Source organism: Pinus tabuliformis, chromosome 8 (genome assembly GCF_031772625.1).
Source record: "Pinus tabuliformis cultivar Carrire ecotype Pingquan chromosome 8, CPIR1, whole genome shotgun sequence".
NCBI classification, from domain to species: Eukaryota; Viridiplantae; Streptophyta; class Pinopsida; order Pinales; family Pinaceae; genus Pinus; species Pinus tabuliformis.
The window spans coordinates 932,913,768-932,940,234 of NC_142294.1; the positions used below are offsets into that span (position 1 = coordinate 932,913,768).

Here is a 26,467-nt window from a genome sequence, read left to right on the forward strand (position 1 = left end):
GAAGATATAAGAAGGGGCTTGAGGGTCATTTAGAAACACACCGAGAGATCAAGGAAATCGATTTTCTGAAGTGAGAAGTTCTCAGGAGGAAAATTCGATTGCGGTGATTTTGAGGGGCGGGGATAGCAGTTTCGAGAGAGAGAGATTCTCAGCCAGAGATAAATCAGCAGAGAGAGGCAGAGAGTGATCTAGGAGCCTCCACACAGAGGCTGACACAGGGCGAGAAGGGCCATGCAGAAGCAGTGCAAAGGGAGAGAAAGAAATTCGAAAATCAGAGCAGAGAGTCAATTTCAGCAGCAGGAAGTCGGGGTGTGAGACCAAGAGGCTGAGAGCAGTGACTTTGGTCTACTGATCGATTCCCCAGTTGGGTGAAGTTGTGCCTGAGAGGATTGACACTGGGACAGCGTAGAGGCAGTGTGGAGATAGCGCAAGGCCTACCAGGGGCCACTCATCCAGCAGTCGGAACGGCCAGGGCTTTTTCCCAGTGATTGTATGAGGTAAACTCACAAAGCTTCTGCTAGTATTTCTCTCTGTAACTGAATAACCCTATGAGGTATTTAGCGATTTATTTAGATTTTGCTACTGCTTAATAATAATAAAGCCTCAGAACTGTTGCATCGGTTTTCCCACATTGGGTTTTTTCGGGGACTATTATCCAAAAATAATGTTGTCCTGTGTGTTTCTATTTTCCTTGCTCAGTTTCTATGTTTCAAAATCATATTTAATTTGGTGTAGGTTGCTTCAGTTATTTACTTCAATGCTTCAAGAAGAAATCTGAAATAAGCTTGTAATGTAATTTACAATCTAGGTGAAGTAGATTCAGTTGGTTGCAGTAAGATTCTTGAGATTGTTACATCTAGGAATTTTCACAGCTAGCCCCTTAGAAATTTCCCCCACCTCCAACAACTGAATCGACCCTCACCCCAGCTAAATGAAACTCTTCTTCTAAAGCTTCCTACTCACTCCTTGCACAGCCTCACTGAGGAAAACTTGGCAACTCTGTAGTTGACTCTCCAGAACTAGAATCTCCTCCAGAATCATTGTCTCTACCCCTCACTGTCTATGCGTCCCCTCTCTGGCTCAAACTCTGCGAAGCTCAATTTTTGCCAAGGAACTCGACCTCATATGTGTTCTTTTCCAACCCGATCGACCTCCTCTTATAATCTCCAGTTGGATCGCTAACAGCCATGTTTAAATCCTCATTAATCGCTGAGATCATCTCTAAGTCGATCCATGTGAGTTTCTAGAGAAATCTCACTTTTCTCAATTAATCCCTATTAATTAATTGATTTCCCTAAGTTAGACTTAGGCATTTTTAATTATTTATCAATTAATTTAATTGAATTGTCTCTAGGTGGAATTCCATAAACGATTTCCGGGTTCTGGAGGTCTCGTGTGTTTTAGCCTCTCCACAAAGTTTGAGACTAGAACACCATCCGATGCTACAAAAACTAACAAGCGAAAATCCTCATAAGTCTCCTTGAAAATCGAGTTGTCATTTCATGGTTTATCTTGACTCCATTTTCTCTCAATAGGCAGGCACAGGTCTAGGATCCTTGGTGATCACATTCTACAAGAAAAATCATTCTTTCTTCACCTCTCTCTCTCACTCTCTTTTTTCCTTGTCCCTTTAGGGCTAAGGAAGCCTCTCTAGGGCTTGGTGCAAAATTTCTTAGAGGAGAGAGTATGAAATTCCTATTGGATATACCTCTTCTATAGTGTCTCCTCTAAGCATTTGAAAATTTTGAACAAATTTCAATAGTGGAACCTCAAGAAGACTGATGCCCTAGCTATCACAACAAGTGGGAACCCTTGAAGCTATCCTACAACTTGGGGTTTCTTTGAAGGCTTGAGCTTTAGTACTTGTTGAAGTATATCAATCATAGACTTTTCTCTTGTCTACCCTGACCTCAAATGAACATTTGTCTCGTCAAATATTTCAAACCTAGGCCTCGGGTAGATTTCCTTTCAAGGGGTTTTTCTCGGAAAGTCATCCTAGCTTCTCCCAAAGTTCATACTTTCATTGAACCTTTCCATTGAAAGAGCCTCCTTGCCTCACTTAAAACCTATCATAGATACATCTACCACAAGTGAGGGACACTGCAACTCCTCCCGTCAGTGAAAATCCGAGAAGAGAAGGGGACATAGTCTGTGGTGACAGTGGGCCCTTGTCTCAAGGTGTTGTTGTGCCCTCTAGATTCAGCCCATTTACTAGGCCTGCTAGTTTGTGCAAAAATAGGCTCAACAAGTGCCTTTTTGTTACACATATTAGATTGATATAGAGAGGGTGATGGGTAAGTTCACCCATCCAGATATTCAATTTGCACAAGTTTTTGAGAGTTTCTTACTTTTCACTCCAGATATTGATATTTCCACTCTAATACCATGTGACAAGAGTATGCTAGATCATTAAATGCCAAAACCCTAGATAGGGTTTGTGACAAAGATAAACATAAGATCATAACATTATATTGAGTAAATACTTTTCTCTATCACAATGAGATTTACCTCTCTTATATAGAGTTCGATGGGTCTTATTTGTCAAAAATCCTAAAGGATAATAATAATTGAAGACCCTAACTTTTAGCTTAAGTCGCTACAATGAATTTATTGCACATGTAAGCGTTATATTCTAAAGAGCACCAAACATCCTACAAAAGGGTTATAAAGTTGAGGAAACAAAATTCTGCATAGGGGTATCTCAAACATGCCCACTACTGTTTGAATACAACACTAAATATTCTACCACAAAAGCCATGAATGTGCAAGGTAATGAGCTTGAGATAAATAACTCAAAACCAACTAAAAAACACCTACAAAAATGTCTTTAAGAAAAGCATCTGAAACCATTGAATTTATCCGGTTGTAGGTACACCTGAAACCATTGAATTTATCTAGTTGTAGGTACACCTGAAACCCTTGAAATGAATTTAGGAAAGGAGTACTTGAAGCCCACCACAAAACAGAACGAACATTTTCCATAAAAGTAAAAGAAAAACTATGGAAATGCTTAGATTGTTCCCTGAAATATGACTAAAAAGCACCTAGAAAGAGACAAAAGCTGGAACTAAAATTATCTATGAAAACATCTTTGTATCAACCACAATGGCCATGAAACCAACTCTCTTTTTGTGTATTTTAAATCACAATCATAGGAAGAATGCACATTAGCTCTATTGTGTACTAGTTTTCTAGATCAATATAAATAAAATCATTTTTCTCAACAAAGAGAAGTTTCTAAAGAAAGCCCGATTTTTGTAGTTTACTATTCTATGGAAGCATATGTAATGAACCATGTGCTATGGTTGACTTCATTAATTTCTCCCATAGTATCATACCGTCTTTCAAAAACACAAATAATGATGATTTTAGTTAAATAAGGATTTGAGATATTCAATCTCAATTGCAATTTAGCGTTTGGAGAGAGAGATATTAAGAATACAAGGTATGTATTATAGCATAACTTACCGGTGCCAGCAAAATCAGTGAGAAATGCATAACCCAATCTCCTACAATGGAAAAAATAAACATCATAAACAAGATTGATATAATAAATTAATCCATACATTATAAATGAGAAACTATTCTAAAGAGATAATAAATCAATGCATCGATTCACCTATTTACAAACTAGTATGTTTTCAGACAAGTCACCTAGTTTGTTGTCTCATTATCAAAAAAACAATATTTGTGAATTACCTATATGCAAATAATTCAATTTATTAGTTGAAAGCATTGTTGGCAACTTGAAAATTGCATTTAGCACAATCCATTAAGCTCACCTAGTTTGTTGTCTCATTATCAAAAAAACAATATTTGTGAATTACCTATATGCAAACAATTCAATTTATTAGTTGAAATCAATGTTGGTAACTTGAAATTTGCATTTAGCACAATCCATGATGTTGAAATTTCTAAGTCTAACCTGTTAGAAACTTTCCTAAACTATCTAGTTTATTTCACCTACTTGTTTAATTACTGAACAAGTTATTTAACCATATAAATACTGAAATAAACACAATGCAGTCTCAACCATCTACAAATCATCAACTGAAAGATATAGACAAACACACAAGGGACACCATTATTTTTGGACAATCGTCCCCGGAAAAACCCAACTTGGGAAACTGGTGCAACAATTCTGAGGGTTTTATTATTAAGCAGCTTTTCTTGAGTACAATTGGGTGCCAAACTGGCTCACCTGACAGAGAAATCAATCTGGAAGTAATGCCTTTCTTCGGAAGCAGATATTTGAAAAGTCTGTTCCACGAAAACTCTCCAATGCCTCTCTGAGGCACTGCGTCAGCATGAAACCCTCTTTGTCAGCCCTTTGATGCTCTGCGCAGGCTCTCTGGCTCTCTGCGTCACTCACACAAGCACTGGGAGCCTCTATGTCAATCACGCAGTCCCTCTGGCCCTCTCCGTAGCTTTTGCTGGCAATGCGCCTGCCCTTATGCCTCTACGCTGGTCTTCCGACACTATCTCTGCTTCTCTGCTATGCACTCACTGCCCCTCGCTACAACTCTGATCACTGGTTCGATTTCTCTCAGCAAACCCGCTCCAAAAAATCGAACTGACTGATCAACTTGGTGTATCTCCAACTGACCCTCAAGCCTCCTCTTATACTTTTTTCGTTGAGTCTTCAATGGCTGAGATTAAATCTTTAATCAACGGCTAAGATTAGATTTGGCTTGATCCATGTCATTTAGAACCTTCTCACCTAGTTTTATAATAATACCTATTAATATTTTTATTTTCCTCAGTTTAGACTTGGGAACCCATTAAAAATATTAATTATTTTAATATCTCTAACCGGGTGGAATTTCCCCAAACCATTTCTGAGTCTTGGAGATCTCATGTGCTTTAGCCTCTCCACCAATTTTCATGGGTAGAGCACAACCAATGCTACCCCAAATCAACACTCCCTCTTAGCGAGGAATGTGCTCTAGTAATGCTCCACTGAACATCACCCTGATCATCCGGCACCAGTACCTGTGCTAATGCTTGGCCTTCTTGCCCAACATTCTCTGCACTGTTGCATCCTGTACTGCTGCCCATGGCTTTGCCACTGCCACTGATACATTTGTACAATAGCTCCTCTGCATTTGTGTTGTTGCTAGTCCTTCCTCCCAACTCTACATCTGCACTGCATCCCTCTCTCATCATGCTGCCCATAGCACTACCAATGCTACTGTTGCACTACAACTCAATTACTGAGACGATGGTAACTGATCTACCCAACTATTGACATCCTTGTCAAGCTAGAAGCCCTCTTGATGTTGAAGCTCTCTCTGCTGCTATCTTGTGCTCCCTCTGCTGCCTCTGCACTGCTGCAACAACTTTGTGCCTCTCGCACTGCTGCAAACACCTATGTGCCTTCCTGCACTGCTACAACCTCCTCTGTGCCTCTCGCACTGCTACAACCCTCTCTACGCTGCCAAGGACTACTACACTCTAGCACTCTTCTGCCGCTCCATCCGCATCTTGCTTCTACCGACATCCGTCATCCTACTACTGTCACTCAGGGCTCCTGTAGCCGGATATGATCCAAGAGTTTGGGTACCTCAAGGATCTTGCCCCACATCTTCTGTAGTCCTCCTGACTACAGCTCGATGTCTCCCCACCTCTTCTCTAGAGGTACATGAGCACTCATGGCACAATCATCATCATCCTCTACCTCCTTCTCCGTCTTAATTGGCACTGCCTTGGATTCAGAAGCCTCTCCCTTATTCTTCTTCATAAGACACTGGGTTGCATAATGGCCCATCTCCCCATAGCTGGCACTTAATCTTAGAGATGTCCTTCTTCTTCCTCTTCCCTTGATGCCCCGCAGATGCCAGAGCCGCATCCTCTTCCTCCTCTTTCTTGACCTGAGCTCCTTTGCTACTACTTCCCGCCTTGGTTAGTCGTCTGATCTCTTCTTCGCGAAGAGATGCCCATAATTATTCCCAATCTGGAAGATTGGCTCTACCCAAAATTCTTTGGACGAATGCCTCCCACTCCTCGGAAACTGCGTTCAGGGTGGTCCTCACCATTAACTCCTGATCCGACGTGGCCCCTATGGAAGTAAGTTGGTCCCGAATCTCCTGCAACCTGCTGAGGAAGTGATCTATTTTCTCCCCCTTCTGCATCTGATACAACCACAGTTGATTCTCCAGTAGCATCTTCCTTTGCACGGAAGTGCCTTGATACAATGTCATCAAGGTATCCCACATTTCCTTTGCCGTATTCTTCTCGGCAATATGCTGAACTACATGATCCTTGACCCCATCAAGGATTATGCACTTTGCCTTAGCCATCACATCCTCATACCTTTCATTATCAGTTGGGTCGACTAGGATAGCCACGGTTCTCAAGGTGAAGGCCTTGATGCAATGTCTATCCAGAACAGACAGGATCCTGGCCTTCCATATGACAAAGTTGGATGCTCCGTCCAACCTGTCCTGATCCCTCAGGTCGTTTATTGCCATCTCTGCTCTTCCTTTCGACTCCTCTGAGTCTACTTCCCTCCTGGAAGTTCTCTCTTTGACTCCCTTTGAGTCTCTACTTCCCTCCTAGAAGTTATCTTCTAGACTCCCTTTGAGTCTCGATTTCCTTCCTGGAAATCCTTCTGCCAACAATCGAATCATACCTCTCCGATCCCCTTTTCTCCTGCAAAACTGATCTGGATTTCTTGGCTAGAAATCCGCCTAGGTAGCGACTCCCTTCTACCTTGGTTCTATCTCATTAGGTACTATTCTACTTCGACAGCAACAACACCCTACCAGCTTCACAACCCACAATCTACCCACAGCTTCCTAGGCCCCCGCAGCTGAAGAAACTTAGCCTCTTGGCTCTACGCAATCCCAGCAATGGCTGAATCGCTCCACTAGCGAACTGCATCACTCCTACTTGGCTAAGCAAGATGACGTGGCTCTTCGTGAGCCTCTTCTGCCTCTCACTGCTTCTGCGTTGGCCCTTCTCTGGAACGAATTGATGACGCAGGCCCTCTGTGTCACCCCTTCTCTGCTGCTTTCTACTTAGGAGTAGCTTCTGACACTCGGGACAGTTGTTTCTACTGCAAATTTTCTGATATCGCAGGTGCCTTCAGTTCTCCTGTGATCTGCAACGCTCTGATACCATGTTGAAATTTCTAAGTCTAACCCGTTAGAAATTTTCATGCACTATTTAGTTTATTTCACCTACTTGTTTATTTACTGAACAAGTTATTTAACCATATAAATACTGAAATAAAAAGAATGCAGTCTCAACCATCTACAGATCATCAACTGAAAGAAATAGACAAACACATAAGGGACACCGTTATTTTTGGACAATCGCCCCCGAAAAAACACAACTTAGGAAAACCGGTGCAGCAATTCTAAGGGTTTTATTATTAAGCAGCTTTTCTTGAGTACAAATGGGTGCCAAACTAGCTCACACGACAAAGAAATCAATCTGGCAATAATACCTTTCTTTGGAAGCAGATATTCGAAAAGTCTGCTCCACGAAAACTCTCCAATGCCTCTCTGAGGCACTGCGTCAAACCTCCTGGCCTCTGTGTCAGCCCTCTGATGCTCTGTGCAGGCTCTCTGGCCCTCTGCATCACTCACACAGGCACTGGGAGTCTCTGTGTCAATCATGCAGTCCCTCTGGCCCTCTACGCAGTCACTCTGGCCCTCTGCATAGCTTCTACTGGCTTTGCGTCTACCTCTCTACCTCTGCGCTGGTCTTCTGACACTATCTTTGTCTCTTTGCTATGCACTCACTACCCTTCGCTACAACTCTGATCACTCGTTTGATTTCTTTCAGCAAACCCCGCTCCAGAAAATCGAACTGACTAATCAACTTGGTGTTGTTATCACCCTAAGAAACTCTCCTAGGTTGTATCTCGGAGATGCTCGGGAACATTACAAACTCAACATAATGTTGGAAATGGATGAATGGAAGGAATGATGCATATTCAAGCCAGATAACCACTTCTACTATGCTTAACTCCAGACATGGACATGGGTGAACACCCCCAAGCTAGAAGGCTTTAAACCACCAATTACTCACAGTTTGAGAATTAGTTGAACATGGAGAATACTGACCACACCTGCAGATGCACAAGATCATGTGATGGCTGGCTGCAACCAGTAAAGAGGTCTGAAAATATATTTTCTAATGCACAGACAGGATGACAGCTCTCTGGCACTAAGCAAACAGAAACCTGCATAACGCATTCAATGATACATACTAGACTTCAACACAGAGGTGGGATGACAGCCCCTCAAATGCTAAATATCAAGAGCACATGAATAAATGCATAACAGGCACAGCCTAGAACAGAGTAGAAATGGAAAAGTGAACAATTAACAGCAAAAGAAGCTTGTATTAGCTGAAAATGAAGACCAAACGCTGCAAGTATCAAAGTAGTTACAGTCTCCAGAAGTTGAACCTTACATCAAAACTACAACCATCAACCATCATCCTTGATTACATCTGTGTTCTGGGTATATATAGAGTTTGATTACAAAAATGTTCTGCTGATCTATGCGTGGAGGGGTCATAATTGACCACCAACCGTTTTAACTATCTAGTATGGGTCTCTGCTGCAATCTGACTACTTCAATGAATTAATTTGACATTTTCTGGTGCTCTGCAGTCCTCTCAGGTAACTGGAGTGTCGTATGGGATGACATTCCATAACTGTTGATTGTGTTTACCTGCTCGAGGCTGATCTTTTCCTTTCTCGGCCATTCTGTCTCTTGAAAGTAGTGGTTGAGGAGTAAATGCGCCAAACACTGATAGATGGCCGCTTCTGTCCTTCGGGAGCATGGTACAGGTCGAGGACACGAAGACTACATGGCGGATGCATGGGCGGGATGGGAATAGACATCAGCTGTTGGATCAAACAAATGAACAGCGGAGATCTCTCGGCGGGAGGTATCGAACGGAAACGGGAGGCGGACAGTCATGAGCCGTCGGATCTCAGGCGGACAGATCCGACGGTGATCGGGCGGAAAAGATGCATAGGAGATAGCGAGCGAGGAGGGCGGTTTTGGCGGTGAGTGGTATTTATCGCACTGCCTTTGGTGGATGGGTGGTAAACGTACAACGGGCGCGCGATCACAATCATCGCGCGACACGTGGCGGATGTGACGGGGCCAAAACCGCTTTCCCCGCAGGTTAATGCGTGGTTAAGTTATGGTAGCGGGGGGAGCGGATAACGTCGAATCGCCTGGTAGGAACGATCGAACGGTGAGAGATAAAAATGTGTTAACAAGCGGGGAAAACGGCGGAGACCGTTAGATCGCTGAAGGAATAGATTGGACGGTGCAGGTTATTCGGTGAGAAACAGTTGGAGAAGGCGTGCGGTCATGTTATCGCGGTTATATGGGTTTGATACTTAGCGCCTAGGGGCTGAAAGATCATGGATTTTCACAGAGTTATAGAGCAAAAATGGAGGTAGCAGGGTTTATGAAAATGCGAACGGAGTGAAGGAGTAGGAGAAGAACAGCTGATGCACATCCCTTTTGAGCATAAACGACCCGATCAGGCCTGTATTTGATCCTCGAATTGTTGGATTATAGCAGAGCTTACAGGTGTATTTCCAACTAACCCTCAAGCCTCCTCTTATACTTTTTCTGTTGAGTCTTCAACAACTAAGATTAAATCTCTAATCAACGGCTAAGATTAGATTTGGATTGATCCATGTCATTTAGAACCTTCTCACCCAGTTTTATATTAATACCCATTAATATTTTTATTTTCCCAAGTTTAGACTTAGGAACCCATTAAAAATATTAATTATTTTAATATCTCTCTAACCGGGTGGAATTTCCCCAAACCATTTCTAGGTCTTGGAGATCTCATGTTTAGCCTCTCCACAAATTTTCATGGCTAGAGCACATCCGATGCTACCCCAAATCAACACATGAGCTTAATGTAGTAAGAATTTTTCACTATAAAGTGAAAATTTCTAAACAGGCTCCAATCTTGCCAAAGTCGTGATAATATGGGCAACACTGCAATACTTTGTGAAATTTTCCAAGAAACAATAATTTTGGGACATAAATTTCACTATATTTACTTTAATGATAATATCAAAATATTATAACACCATGATCCAAAATATTGATAAGCTATGGACAAGTCAGCATAAAGCAACATTTTGGATTTTTCCCCTCATTTTGCAAATAGAGCAAAGGAGGAGGTGAGCATTTTTCTTGAGCCAAGGGCAAGGAGGAGACCATTTTCATTTGTCATCACAATTTTATTGTGGAGTAGGGAATGATTTCCCTAAACCGTGGATGCATTTGTAGGTATGGACGACAATTTCCACTAGTTCTTTTTTGTTTTTTTAGATTTTTGATAGGTTTTCCTTTACCCATTAGTTTTCCCTCAGCGTGCCAACGAGAGTGTTTTTTTGCCATCATCAATTTATTGTGGAGTGGGATTGGTTCTCAAAGTTGGTGGTGTATTTGCAGGTATGTATAACAAATTCCACCTCTTTTGTTTCTTCAAATTTTTATTAGGTTTTGCAATGCCTATTAGTTTTCACTCTTCTTTAAAAAAATAGTGAACCGTGGGAGATCTGCTATTTATGTATAATTTAGATTTGTAATTTTTTTATGCAAATTTTTTGTATTTTGATTCTTCAATGTTGATTTTAATTTTTTTCAAATTTCTTTTGTGCTTTAGCTTTAATCATTACTTTGAAGTTTGGAGACTGAAAATTCCGAGAAATTCAAACCCTATTTTAATATGGTTGTAATGTCCCCAAATTAATTAATTTTGTTAAGAAGAATTTATGGTTTTGTAATTTTGGCAATTGGGGAATATTTTGGCCCACAACTTAGGAGAATGGAGAAATCAAAGGAAGGTTTGACTCTTGGGTAAAGAGAAGGCCCCACTTTAGAGAAAAAAGGAAACAAGAATTGTGGAATTGGTGGAATGTGGGGGCCACCCCTCAAGGAATACACACCCCTTGGAGGAAAAAACGATCTTGTGAAGGGAGGTCGAAATATTTGGAGGGACCCATAAGGAAAGATAAGGCAACAATTATAAATAGAAGGGTGAAGGCAGCATTGGCATCTTTTGCTCATTTGATATTTGAACCATTGTTTGCTCAAGCTGATAGCTGGGTCAACAGAGTGTTGTTTACCGCACGAGATTTCCGAGGGGAAATCTCAACTCCTTCAGTGGACTTGGAGTGCCACCCTAGGGGAGCTTTACCACATTCTTAGAGTTGTTCTGGAGGGATTTCACAGGGATATTCAGAGCTATTGAGGAGCAGATTAGGTGCAATAAGGGACCACGCACTCTTGTGGTGAGTCAGCTTCATGACAGCGTGGGTTCCATGAATTTTGAGGCATATTCTCTTGGCACCTAACAGCAATTTTGCAATGGCTTGAAGGGTTCGCTGAGTGGATTACATACATGTCGAAATTCCTCTTCCTGGGCCAGCTTAGAATGGGCTTGGCTGGGCTCGCACAATCATTAGAGGAGCACGTTGATTGTGGAGGCTTGAACTAGAGTTGGGGCTGCAAATTACCAAGGGGCATAACGATAATTCTTGGAGGTATTCTCAACTAATTTTGGAGGGCTTTGGCAGGTATTCTTCAGGGCGTATGAATTACCCAGCTGTAGAGGGTACATTATTTGGGGTCAATTTTGGAAGGTTGGAATTAGGCCCAACACATTCTAGGTTATTTTGGGTTTGTTGTGGAGAGGCCAAGATTAATTTGGCTGAATTTTCTGAGCACTCTAGAGGGCTCAAACAAGTGTCTCTTCCCAGCCAGCGGATGTTGGTAATTTGCTCCATTTTGTGGGTTTTCTGGTTTGGAGGATTGGGACCAATTCCTTTTTGGGTATAAGAGGAAGCTACAACAACAATTTCAGGCCAATCTGAGCAGTCCAACGAGGGATTCGAACTATTTTCAAGTAGCAGCAGTGGCACAATTTCCTGGTTCAGCACAGAGGCCATTTGGGGGTCGAAATTTCTACTCAAGGGAGACATCCATCTCACCTGGGTTTGACTTAGCTTGATTATGCAAGCCCAGGTGCACTTATTCCTTCTTATTGTATTCCCATTTATTCCAGATTTAATAAAATGGCTCAACTTATTCACCTAGTTTCCTAGTGTTTTTCATGGTGCACGCTTAATTGTAATTTTATTTGCTATAGCTTAGTTCATGTGTCTATTATTAGCTGTAAATTTCAATTTGGAACATTACAAAGGTAAACTTGAAGGGGGGATTTATAAACAAAAGTCAAAATGCAAATTGTGTGGGAAGGAAATGATGGGGAGAATCACCTAGTTGAAACTTGAAATACCACCTTGCACAAATTCCAAGACATAAAGTGGGTATTTTCCCAAATGCAAGCCCAAAAATCATATATAGTGCCAACAAAGTACTTGATCATTTCGAAGTAAGCAAAGATACTAAGCGAGTTGTTAAAGCTCAATTTGGAAGAAGAGGAGCTGCAAGATTTAGGGAGGGAGGGGGGAGAAGTGACAGTGTTTCTTCTACTTCACATTCCATAATGCCCTCAGTGACCTCATCTTTTTTTGTTCCTAGAAACACATTTGGTGCACAACTTTCCATTAGATCAATCGTTAAAGAAAAGGAAAAGTGTGATGTCCCCTCTAATTAATTTCACCCAGCAACTACACCAATTTTGCAATTTTGGCTAAGACATGGCAATTTTGATGTTTTCGAGTGCCTAAATTAAGGGGAAGGGGTTAGGAGGACCCCACTTAATAAAATTGGTTAAGGAGGATCCCAACATAGGAGAAAAAGGGAAATCAAAGTTGTAGTGGATCGTGGGGGCCACCCCAAAAGAGGAACACACACCCCTTGAGAAAACTCGCACTTTTGGAGGGAGAAAGACCAAGGTGGGGTCGATGCATGGGGCCCACATGGAGGAGGGGGAGTTCAAGGATAAGTAGTGAGAAATGCATCATTTTGGGGCCTTTTGTACCTTTGCATATCGACCCTAACTAGCACGCTTGAGCTGTTGAGCTAGGTCTACAAGTGTTGTTCAGTGCACGAGATTCTCAGGCAAGATTCTCACCCTACCTTCGATGGTCTTCGAGTGCCAACCCAAGGAGGAAAATATACATCATTTGGGAGTTTTTCCTGACTTGACATCAGTGTATTTCGTGGGATTTACTCAGCAACCTAGGCGCAGAAAAGGGAATATGCACCACTTGAGAGAAAGGGTTGTGGAGCAGCAAACTTGTCGAGTTTTCCAAGAGAGACTTGAACCATTTTCTGTTGGAGATTTGGAGTGTTGGGCAGGCACATTCCTGAGGGAATTTTGTTGTAGCAGTGACACCATTCCAGGGACTGCATCGGCATGCACAGAGGGAGTCTTTGGGCCATACGTGGGAGCTTAGGGGAAGAGGCAATTGGGTTGGATTGAGTTGGAGATTTAGTGGGGCATCTGGAGAGGAATTTTTCCAACATTTACTCTCATTTTGCGGGCACAGAATAGGGATATTTCTAGGTGGGCTGAATTACCCAGCAACTGGAGGAGCACGTGGAAATTGGGGGTAATTTCGGGGTCTGAACTAGGCCAAACACTTTCTAGGTTTTGGTGGGTTATTTGAGAGGACGTCGGGATTGATTTCCCAAAATTTTCTTAGCACTAGAGGAGGTCCAAATAGCATATCCACATCAGTCAACAGTTTAGTTTTCCAAAACCAATGCAGAGTATGGAGTAGAATTGCCTTCACATCATCTGAGCCATTTTTTTCTTCACATGGGACTTGTTTAGCTTGCCTTTGGCAAACCCAGGTGCACTCACTCCATACTTTTGCCATACCCACACTGCATTATAATAAAATGGCTCAGCTTGGCTTAGTTTTTCGATAAATTTCTGGGTGTTTACTTATGTGTGTAAAAACATTTGTGTGCATGTGCTATTATGGTTGTTTATCACTGTTAATTTTCCCTTAGAGATATTACAAGAAGAAAGAAGTTAACAATTTTGTGGGTAAATGTTTTCTATGGAGTGACCTCCCTTTCATCATTTCAAAGACCAACCCCTTTTATTATCCTATGTTTGATGTTATTTCTATTGTTGGCCTCGAGTACAAGGCCCCTGTTACCCACCAAAAGTGGGTGACCCCATAGGAGAATTTTTGTCCTAGATTTGTCTTCAACCAGCAGCCACCAGTGTAGCCGATGTATTGTGCCATTTGATCTCCGCTCCTTGAGCCAGTCATATATCCCCTCGCCCATATGTCAAGAGCACGGGTTTGAAGGTGGGCAATCCAATCCTAAAGATATGTTTTTCATTGTGCAATCGAGTGCTTATGCTTGTTTTTCCTTGGGCACTTTGGGCATGGATTATTGGGTGACTTGGAAGAAGGAAGGGTTTTGACTGTAGTTTTGTTCCCTCACCTTAAATGAGGGATTAATCCTCAACCCTAGTCCTATGGGATCTCCCCTATTGGCTTATAAATTCAGGAAGAGCACTACTTGGGAAACCCTGATTTTGGTAGTGCGATCCAATTTTCCCGTTTCACAATTTTCACTCCCCTCTGCATATTACAAGCCCTATTTCATCATCTTCCCTCTCTGGGTCCACACGACCACTGGGACCACAAGGCACTGATATGCCCCCACCCCTTGTTCGCATGTTTGGGTTGGGCATGGAAATGTTTCCCCAGAGGTTCATGCAGCTAAAAGAACGTTAAAAGCATATCATGGCCACAAGCAAGAAACAAAAAAGAAAAAATATAAAAAATGCAAAAGATGGTCGGGACATTAAAATAGCACGTGGGAAAAAGCCAAACATGAGCTCTACCCCTTATCATTATGGCCATCACCTTGGTTCCTAGGGCCCCTATGAGTGCCCCCAGATCATTAAGGAACCCATGCATGTCCCAACCCTTGGTGGGCGATGAACTACCCCACCTTAAGGGGGTAATAACTTCTTATATCATACACAACATGCTCTCATCTCCTGGAACCACAAGAAGTGATACAAAGAAAAATCAATAAAAGGCAAAAGGCAAATGAAGAAGGGTGGAAATCCAAAGGACGGGGTAACTCATATATCCACGATTTCTCCCTCCTACATCTATACACCTAAATATGTGGACATCCCTCATCATTACCACCCTTGAACCCATGGCATTTGGCTTTGAGACCCCTGTGTCCCTGTCCGCCTCATCATTATTCACATGACTCCTATCAATTGAAGGATGTACCTTGGACCTATCCTTCCCCTTAGGAACTAGGAACACCTAATAGGTTTGTTTATTAGCCACTCCTACCTAGGGAGGTAAGACTAATACAAGCTTAAAGCCCAGAATTTAGAAGGGAAGCCCATTATGAAGTCTCAATGTGCCATTGATTAACAAGTTTGGTTCACTTAGATGCACTAATGAATTATTGTACCTGACTGTGAAAAAACGCATTGGATCTTATATGTAATTGGCAGGTGTTTTCATCATCAATTGGGCACCTTAAATGGGGCCTAGGCCCACCAAAGGATCATATTGACACCTCAAGGGGATGTGTTGATAGCCATGGGACTCCATCATGTGTTAGAGCACCATTTCATGCCATGGGCACCCTCAACACCTTCATCAGTTTGTACATTGCCCCACATTATTTGCGAGATGATGCACTTGGACCAGCATGCCCTGGCCGGCTTAGCATGATCATGTCAGTTGAGTCGAGGTGCAAAGGAGGTTTGTCTCACGCTTGAGACATGGGAGGGAAATCACCATCATCATAGCCATCAATTGGAGCACTGCACAGGCTTTTCTTACATCTGGAGATCCATGAGACCAACAATTGTGACCCAAACCCACTTTGGGGCCCCACATTAGGGGCCATCCCCTAATTCATCTTTATTGGAGCCCTCTCTCTCATCATGGCACTTAGAGAACTCAATGTGGCCCTCCAACAGCCCTGCATCATCATGATGTCATCAACTCAGCATGCATATGGATGGCTAATTCATAACTTGTGATAGCTACTTGGTCGGCTTGTGACCAAGAGTTGGTGTTTTAGCATATTATTTTATTATTTTAGGGGCTCATTAGGCTAATTAGATTTAGAGAGACTCATACAAATAGAAGTGAGCCTCATTTGTGAGAACTAATCATCATCACTTGGATTCTTCTCTTGTAAAACAACTTGCACTTTTTCTTTGGAAGCTAGAGGAGTATATTGGATGCACTATGATATTTAGAGTTGATTTTTTATCTTGTCTTGGAGTTACTTCTTGAATATGGATGGATATATTGCATGATTATCTTGTAAGTTCTTTTGTTGATGAAATCATTTTTTTGAAAATATATAATGTATGTAATTGTTGCAACTAATGTAAATGTTATAGAATTTTTTTTGGGAAGCTATTTGGTTGGTTCTTGCATATGCTACTCATAATATAACATGCAATGAATGTTCCTAGTGATGAAATGTTATTTTTCTTCATGAAACTCCATATTCTAATAGTAGGTAATTGTTCAAGGTTGGTAGCTAGGGCATCAATTTTTGACCTCCTTGAGGATAAATTTGGCCAATCTAATGCATCTAGGACTCCATAACCCAAAGGACTAGGCACCAGTCCAAGGATTTTGGTGATCAAACTCCTCTTTCTTCATATTTTCTCCTCCTAAATTTCAATCCCCTAAAAGTAGGGCGGAAATCTAGGGTTTGCAGAGAAATTTTAGGGAGGTGATTTTTTGGGAATCCAAGGGCCCAAACATCAAGCTCTCCAAGTTTGTTGGGCATCCACCCAAGTTTCATCCATAAAATTTCTTGCCCTAGGTGCTACTCTAAGAGGGAAAACCTAGGTCTTTCTCTCACCCTAGGGACTTCTTTAAGGGTTGTATGAGCTTAGTATTCATTGGATAAATCTCAAGAAACCCTTTCTATTCCTTTGACTTGACCTAGTGAGTACCCTGGAAGTATTTCTTCCCATGATCAATCATAAAACTGTTGATTTCTGGTCGCATCGGATGTGCTCTAAGTCTCAAATTTTGCAGGGAGGCTTAGACACATGCATTCTGCCACACCCAATAATCGTTTTGGAAAATTCCACCAGGAGACAATGCTATTAAAATAATTAATTATTTTTAATGGGACCCTAAGTCTAAACTAAGGAAATTAAAATAATTAGTGGGTATTAATCTAAACTGTGGGTGTAACTTCTAGAAGAAGGTAGAGATCAAGTCAATATGATCTTAGCCATTGATTAGAATCTAACCTAGGTCATTGATTGATGAACGAGAGGATTACAAGAGAAGGCTTGATGGGCACTTGGAGAACACACGGAGAGTTGATCCGTCAAATCGAATTGCTAAGCTAGAGAGCAGCGCTGTGATTTCATAATGATCACACACAGAGGGACAAAGAGAGTTTTGGTTGGAGGATCTTCTCCAGAGCTAGGAATACTCAACAAAGAGGTAGAGAAACACGTAGAGGAGGCAGCGCAATGCCCAGAGAGGGTGATGTATGTGAAAATTTGTGGCAGTAATTAATTTATTTCTCCTACTTATTTACAATAAGTTATTCACCAATGCTTTAGTAAATATCAAAATAAATTCAGCTACAGACTTCACAAATTAAGAACTGAAAATTAAAAGGCAAGAGAAACATCAACATATGAACAATCACATTGACACACTTGTTTTTGGACAATCATCCCTAGAAAAACCCAATGCGGGAAAACCGGTGCAGCAGATCTGAGGGTTTCTATTATTGGCAGTAAATATCTAAATACAATTTGGATGCCCTAGAGAAAATGGCAATCCACTTAGAGAAGATAACTGAGAACTCTCTTACACTGATTCTCGAGATTTTATCCTGTCCCTAGCTCCTGGATGACCCACTGCGCAGTCTCTGCGTGAGCCTACGCAGCCACTACGTGACTTCTGTGTGGAGACTCCCTCTGAATGTGTCAACCTGGGTTGTTGCTACTTCTGCTGCTGAGAAATCGAGATTTCTCCTTCCAACCACCCACAGTGATTCTAGGCACTAATCTTTGCTTATTCCCCAGCACTTCTACGTCAACCTCCTCCAGTTTCTGTGTTGTCCCTCTACATCAATCTCCTTTAGCTGCTACGTTGTCCCTCCATGGCTCAACGTTGGCTCTATTATCCTTCACTGTCTTCTCTGACGTATATTCACTGGAACTGGAAATCATTTCTTTCCAGTACTACCTCTGATCCTTACTGCTTGATCACTTGTTCAAATTCCTTAGCAAACCCTGCCCTAGGAAAAATCGAACTGACTGATCAACTCTCTGTGTATTTCAAATGAACACCAAGCCTCATTCTTATACTTTTCTCATTGAGGATTCAACGGCCGAGATTAAGTCTCTAATCAACGGCTAAGATTAAAACATGACTTGTTCCGACTTCTAGATCATTCTCAGTCATATTTTGATTAATACCCATTAATATTTTAATTTTCCTAAGTTTAGACATAGGAACCCCATTAAAAATATTAATTATTTTAATAAAATACAATCCAATTGGAATTTCACCAAACTGTTTCTAGGTTTTTTAGAACTCATGTGCCTTAGCCTCTCCACCAATTTTCATGGCTAGAGCACATCCGATGCTACTAAAAACTGACACTCACTCTTAGCGAGGAAAGTGCTCTAGCAACAATGTCCAACTACATGTTCTTATGTCTCTGAAGCATCCTCTTTCCACACTATTTCTTCCACCAAAATTGTTCTACTATTGCTACTGTACTGTTGCCCATGACACTGCCACTGCCACTATTGCATCTGTACTACAGCGCCCGCTCAAATGCTGCATCTCGCTATTGAAAGGGATTTTCCAACATACAAATATGTTCCCAAAATTGAACAAATTTTGTTCTTCCTAGAGCCTTGGTGAGTACATCTGCTACCTGATTTCCTGAGGGAGTATACTCCAACCAATGTTGCAGGAACCGTCCCCCCGCCCAAGGATCCAAAGGCAGATCCGCATCCCGTACGGATCCGCCACCGATCCTTTGGCGAAACCGTGGATCGGAAAATCGAATCCATGGATCGTCTTTTTTTGGCGGTTCCTGCAAAAATGGATTTGTGGGGCCCCAATCCGCGGCTCCCACTGCCCGATCCGCAGTTCCTATTTCCCGATCCGCGGATCGAAAAAGGATCGGGTGTGGATCTATGGAGGTTCGGGCGTGTATGCACCGTGAATCGCGAGTGCATCCGAGAGAAGGTGGATGGTTCCGCAGGGCTTTTTTTGTTTTTGGAAATTTCGAACTTTTCTGTGAGGAACTATACTTTCCAAATACTCCTAAGGCGCTCCCTAATGGTAATGTTAAATTCTTAAAGTAAAAGTGACATTCTCCTTTATCTTTCATTTCCATCCTTTTACTTAAATTTTTAACATTACCATGAAATGACTCAGGATGTTTGAGAGTGGTTCCAACCTCATCAGACTTCATATGGAGAAGGTAGAATTTCATATCCCATTCAATATTCAGCAGACTTAACAATTTTCAGGATCAATGGGATTATGGTGTTTCATTGGATTATATCATGTATGAGGGCATGTGATTGGCATTTAATCAAGAGCAACAAGCCCTATATGTACCGCCCAGTGTTGGTGTTATTGATTGTTGAACTCCTTTGTCATGGCCTTAGCAATTATGTACCCTTCACTCAAGTCAAAATCATTGATCAGGGATGTTAAGCTTTCTCTACCATATTATAAGGCTTGGATTAAGTTGTTTGATCAAAATTAGGCAATGTTGACTAAAATCCCTATAGAATTGAAGTAGAGGCAAAGGCTAGACAAGAGAAGAGGAATCTAGATTGTAGATGGTTGATGCTGGAATAATTAATCATTGATGTACAATGGATGCCATATCTATCTTGATTTATGTAAAAATATGCATGTTTTCATGTCTTCTACAACTAATTTGGTATTTTGGATGTTTTTTTTAATATAAATGCAAAAAAATAAAAAATAATATATATATATATATATATAGTAGACGCTTCCGAGACGCTTCACTTCCTAGATTTTTGGAAAATGACGTGTCTGCATCCCCGCTTCCAAAAAAAGTCCTCGTTTCATCCCCGCTTTGTGCAACATTGACTCCAACTGTACCGCCCCACGCTGAACACAGTCTCTGATAAAGTGACACCTAATATCAATGTGTTTGGAGTGATCATGAAACACTGGATTTTCAGAGAGCTTGATACAACTTTGATTATCACAGAAGATCTTTGTTGCTTCCATCCTTTTCCTAAATAGATTTACAAGCAGTTTCCTGAGCCATATAGCTTCGCATGTTGCTTTGCTAGCTGCCATATATTTAGCATTAGCAGAGCTCAGTGCTACAGACTTCTGCTTCTTATTGCACCAGGAGGTCATCCTAGATCTAATACCGAAGCAATATCTAGTGGTACTTTTCCTATCTACTGAACTTCCTGCCCAATCTGCATTAGTGAATCCACTCAATTCGATATCATCACCCTTGGTGTATCTTAATCCAAAATTGATTGTTCCCCGCGCATACCTGAGAATGTACTTTGTTGATGCCCAATGTGCCCTTTTTGGTTCCACCACGAACTGACTAAGGGTGTTGACACCATAACATATGTCTGACCTGGTATTGACCAGATACGTAAGCGACCCAATGCGCTGTATGTATAAGGTGTGTTACAGATCCATTTGGGCACATCACTCCCATCATCCAATTCAGTGTTTTAGGGCTCATCAAACCCTAATTTTAGTTGCCACATGCCCTAAACAAGTCACCCTTTTGAATGCCTCCTTCCTAGATAGTTTCATGACATGAAGACATCCTGAAATGACCTCTAGAGGGACCAGAACAAGTAGGCCCGTGTAAGGGTGCATTGCAGAGCAGTTAAGTCCATGCCAGGGTGCTTTGCAAAGCACGTAGGCTTCCTTTCACCTGCGCTGGGCGAGTTTGAGCGAAATTCACATAGAATTTGGGGAATATTCTCATCTTTTGGAGTCATCTAAAAGGTTCCCTCACTGATCAACTCCTGTGAGCTCGAAAATGGATGAGGAATGAGTTAAAATGCATCCTATCCTCTCATCCCTTCCTCCATGGAACTAATTCTAAGTATGGAAGGCCATTCAATACCACCATTTATGACAAAACCTCCTTCATCTCCCTATAAATTGACCACTCATCTAAGTGATCAGGTGCTGGATTATGTTGAATTGTAAGGAGATAATGTTGCTATGAGAATTGGCTTTAAAGCAAGTATTGTAATGCTACAAGTTTGTCATGCTTTTGATGTGATGTGGATGGGATCCAAGCCGAAGGAATGACTTTGAATCAGACACAATGGTTGTAATTCCTTCTTCTATTCAATAAAGTATTTGAACCTTTCTCCCATATGTTTGTATTGTCTTATAATGCTTATATGTGTGAAATGTATCTGATTCCATTCACTTATATTCAATAGATCTTTTGCTTTGATCGATTCTTTGTTTTTTGTTTGTGTTTACAAGTACTTCTCAAGCATATTAAGTACGGGAAGGAGCGACAGGATCGATACAAAAGAGACGAGAGGAAAGCAGAACTACAAGTAGGTCTTCTCATCTTCTCATCTTATCTATTGCTTATAGGAAAAGACTAAAATACTTTAAACTATTGTTCTAGATATGGATACTTATCTAGGGAATTAGTATTTATCTGTAGATACCAAATTCTCCAAAACAAATTGGCGACTCCACTGGGGAAGATCATCTTTCCTAGTAGCTTATCCACCTCCTAGGACATTCTTGCAGACCCTACTTGTGTTCATTGATTGTATTTCAACTCTTTTGCATTGAAAATTTGGTCAAAATTGTGTCAAATTGCCTTTTGAAATGGCTCACTGTCACCAACGCAGGCTTGTGAGGGACACAATGCGCTGCAGAGCACCCTTGGCTTAGGGACAATGCTTTGAAGTGCATTGTCTCCCATTCAGGGCTGCATTGATCCTCCTAGGGTCAGTTTCCCACCTTTGGAATGTGTCTTTGCCAACTTTTCTCTGTTTGTTTTCTTGTTGATTGATCAATGAATGTCATGTCTCAGAAAACAAGTTTCTATCTCCTTTGCTAGCCCTACTTTGACTTGATTGATTAATGTTTCTTAAATGATTTCTTTGCCATTATCGATTCATCGTCAAAGTTAGATTATAGTCGATTAATCTTTATTCGAAAGAAAGTGTCATAAAAGTCTTCTTTTCCTTCGAAACTGACCTGACGTAAAGTCTTCATTCTTATAAAAAGATTGATTGATTGTATGTGCATTAGTTTTCTTTTTGTTCATCATAACATTAAGGGATTCGAAAAGAAAAACTTGCATTGTTCATATTAAAGTTTGTGAATGCTTGATAGGAATAGCTAGGGAAATTACATTAGATGTGCTCTTTGCTCTTTGTCAAAGATGTGATTGCTCTATCCCTACTAGCTAAGGTTTTCATCGTTCAATAGAATGAAAATAATGCTTATCATATTAGTCGCATTTTAGGAGTTGCAAACATACATCACGTGGTGAACCTTGAAAGGCAAATTCTAAAGAAGATCAACTTAAAATTTATCTGAATTTACCTAATAGAGCATTGTCACCTAACGAAAAACATTTAGTGGTTCTAGGCTAGAGACGTGTTCTTGCGTCGTAAAAAAGCAGTTGTCGCTAACTTGTTTGCAATACATCCCGAGTGTGATACCTCATTCCGCGTACGTGAGTATATCGTAGCTTGTCCACCTACCTTCGGGTATATAGGGCGGTGTTACAGTACGTAAAGTATATGGGAATGCTCTCACTATGTGGTTTTGCATTAGACAGCGCTTATACAGATTGGGCCTCCACATACTTACGGGTATATATGGGAGGACAACACTAGGTTGCTATCCATCCTTAGGTAACCGAGCCGGCCGCTTTGTACACTGTGATACACCGAACACAACATTTGGGGAGATTGCCTGCCCGTACTTCTCGGTTCACCAGGAGGTATTCTATAGTTCATAGTTGCTTGGTAAACCTTTTGCCTCGATTATCCCTTTTTTGTTTTTGTTATGTTACTTTGATTAAAATAAAATTAATTGACCGCGGATAACATCCTCCACGCTCGCTCCTTAGTTGATCTTAGGTTGAAACATATGGCATCAAATCCCAAGTCCACCGATCAAGGAATTCCTTTTGATGGGAATTCTAGTCCTTTTCCTCCTTTCGGAAATATTGATGCTCCTTATATGGCTACATTATCCCTTCCGGAATTTACCATTGGCTTGCCAGTATGGTTGTTTTCAACCTCCTTGGTTCAAAATATCGTGATTTCTTCACAATCGAGTGCTCCTCCAACTGGACAAAATCAAACTCCAGTTGATCTTAAAGTTGACCCTTTACCTTCTTCATCGGTTGTTTCTTCCTCCCCTTCTTCCTCTTTGCCTGGTGAAAGTATTGGTACTAGTAACTAGGTGGCTAAGAAGAAGAAGAAAGGGAAGAAGTAGAAAAAGAAGAAAATTCAGCAGAGGGGCAACCAAGCAACCATTGCTTTGAATGCAACATCTGATGAGAAATCGTCCGTCAAGCCTCACAAAGTTCGATATCCATGCAAACTTTATGGGGAGACCATCTTCTTCGAAATTGTTTTGGTATTCCTCAGATCTTATAAGAATGGTCTTCCCGTTCACATCATCTTGTGTCATCAACTTCTGGAGATCATGCTGGTGACACACCATCAACTAGTGGTAGTAAAGTTCATGGAAAGAAGGGTAGAGTCAAGTTTCTCTGTAGGTTATGTGAAGGGAATCACCCCATTCACCTTTGTCCCTATCTGGATGAAGCCAAAAAAGTGTTGGATAACCATCCTGCTTCACCACAACGACTTCCATCTAGTTACAGGAGACTATCCCTTAATCCTTCATTAGTTGATGAATTGACTGACCAAAATCAACCGTCGGTCAAACCCACTCTCTCTGGAAGTGACTTCCATGAATTTATACCTGACCCAAATCAATATGTCGTGGAAACAATTGACTCGATTTCACCTTCAGTTAATTGAACCTTTCCCATAGAGAGTGAGTATGATACCACTTAGGTTCTTTTCGTTTCTTCAGATTCCAATGAGCTTGGAGGCAACCCTCCTGTTCCATCAAGACAGGAGGAAGATCCTCCCGTCCCGTAACTCAAGGGAATAATTCTCCCGTTCTTACAACACCCCCTCCAAGTAGTCTGGTCACTTCCTTTGATTGGAATCAACTGGTAGGATGTCGTCTTCCTTCTTATGTGCCTTTCCAGATCATAGTACAGGTTTGTAATATGATTGTATCTGGCACTATTATAGATGAAGGTGCATCTGTGAGTATCCTTTCCTCAACTGCTTGGCAAGCGCTCGGTTCACCGCCACTTGTGCCTGTTACCCAGAATTTGTTGGCTTTTAACAAAGGAACTAGTCAACCATTAGGGATCCTTCCTCAGTTGCCTATTACTTTGGGAGGAAAAATCATTTATCTGAATGTGATGGTAGTCCCAGGCCCTTTAGATTACAATTTACTTCTTGGGCGCGACTATGTTTATGACATGGGAGCTATTGTTTCAACACTTTCGAGTGATTTGTTTCTTGCATAAAGGCAGAATTGTCACTGTTGACCAACTTTCATTTCTCGGTCCAAATATGGCTTCTAGTCAACCATCTTCCCTAAATGGTCCTTTTGTACCAATGGTCTCTACCCCACCACGGGTCAATTATGTGGCAACTCGTTCCATGCCTACATCAACTGACGATCAATTCAGTGATGTTGTACATTATGTACTGGGGGCATTGGAACTAGATCTCTCTAATGGATTCCTTGCTACAGATCCCTTTCAGAGCATTGTTCTCGCATCTGATGAGAACCTCTTGGAAGTCATGACCTCTTATGAGTCATGATCGAAGGTCTATGAGGATAGTTCCTTGTCTTGTGTCAACCTAGTTAAAAAATGAAACCAAGGATATGAGAATTGTTCCTTATCTTGTGTCAACCTCGTTAAAAAATGAAACAAGGAATATGAAGATAGTCCTTTTATTGTGTCAACCTCATTAAAAAATGAAACAGCTCCCACGAGGATAGTTCGTTGTCTAGTGTCAACCTCGTTAAAAAATGAAACAAGGAATATGAGGATAGTTCCTGGTCTTGTGTCAACCTCGTTAAAAAATGAAACAAGGAGTATGAGGATAGTTCCTTGTCTTGTGTCAACCTCGTTAAAAAATGAAGCCAAGGATATGAGGACTATTCCTTGTCTTGTGTAAACCTCGTTAAAAAATGAAACAAGGAATATGAGGATAGTTCTTTTACTGTGTCAACCTCATTAAAAAATGAAATAGCTCCCACGAGGATAGTTCGTTGTCTTGTGTCAACCTCGTTAAAAAATGAAACTAGGAATATGAGGATAGTTCCTAGTCTTGTGTCAACCTCGTTAAAAAATGAAACAAGGAGTATGAGGATAATTCCTTGTCTTTTGTCAACTTCGTTAAAAAATGAAACCAAGGATATGAGCATAGTTCTTTGTCTTGTGTCAAACTTGTTAAAAAATGAAACAAGGAATCTGAGCAGAGTTCCTTGTCTTGTGTCAAGCTCATTAAAAAATGAAACAAGGTCCCCTGGAGCAAAGTTCCAAGTCGAGTCTTTGATTAGATTTCGTAAAATCCCAGTCAAGTCTTTCACTTGATCTCGTAAAAGAACCTTCATTCCATCCACCTGATAGCCACGAGTAGTCTACTTTGGTGAATGTAATGAAGTTTTGGGGGCATGCACCTAGTAGTAAAGTTAAGTTTCCCTGTAGGTTATGTGAAGGGAATCACCCCATTCACCTTTGTCCCTATCTGGGCGAAGCCAAGAAGGTGTCGGATAACCATCCTGCTTCACCATAGCAACTTCCATCTGGTTACAGGAGACTCTCCCTTTCATCATGCTGGGGCATGTAAACCAATCTCAAGCATAGTTCTTCGTTTCAAGCTTGTGTAAAAAATGAAACTGAATCCAAGCATAGTTTTTCATTTCAAGCTTGTGTAAACATGAAACTGAATCCAAGCATAGTTCCCTATGGTTCAAGCTTGTGTGAAAATGAACCCATCTCCATTTTAACCCTCATGATTGCCATTCTATCAGCCTTTTCCGTGAGATGAGCCTTGGTTTTTCTCCTTCCATCGTCACTATCTACTTGGCCGATCATATGCTTTCACTTGGTTGTTTTAAACTTTTTGAGGAACAGTTGCAATGAGTGGTCTTATTCGCTAGCCTCTTCACATAAATCAACATGTTCTGAGAAGTTCCAACATCACCAGAACCAGTTGCTATCCTAGACACCACTCATTCCTCAAAGTGGAGTCATCTTTAAGCTCTTTTCAAACTCTCTAAACATGAAAAGGTTGTTGAGTGCATGTCCTTTTCAGCCCGTTAATGGATTGGAAACGACATCTACTCAGTATAAGTTTAACCCTTTTTCAAGCTAAGATAGCTTAACTATGAAAAAGGAATACATTGACCGAACATGGTCAA

The 26,467-nt window shown here is 41.2% G+C and overlaps 1 protein-coding gene across 4 annotated transcripts in view; it reads right to left on the bottom strand.

Moving 5' to 3' along the window:
- Positions 1–26,467, bottom strand: part of LOC149238578 (rhodanese-like domain-containing protein 14, chloroplastic) — a 422,676-nt gene that overhangs the window by 193,635 nt on the left and 202,574 nt on the right. For all 4 annotated transcript variants that reach the window (XR_016245402.1, XM_089367007.1, XM_089367006.1 and 1 more), the window contains exon 4: positions 3,469–3,509. Coding sequence is in view for 3 of the 4 variants with exons in the window: in XM_089367007.1 (XP_089223133.1) it covers positions 3,469–3,509 (41 nt within the window). In the remaining variant the exon portion in view is untranslated. The remainder of the gene's footprint in view (positions 1–3,468; positions 3,510–26,467) is intronic.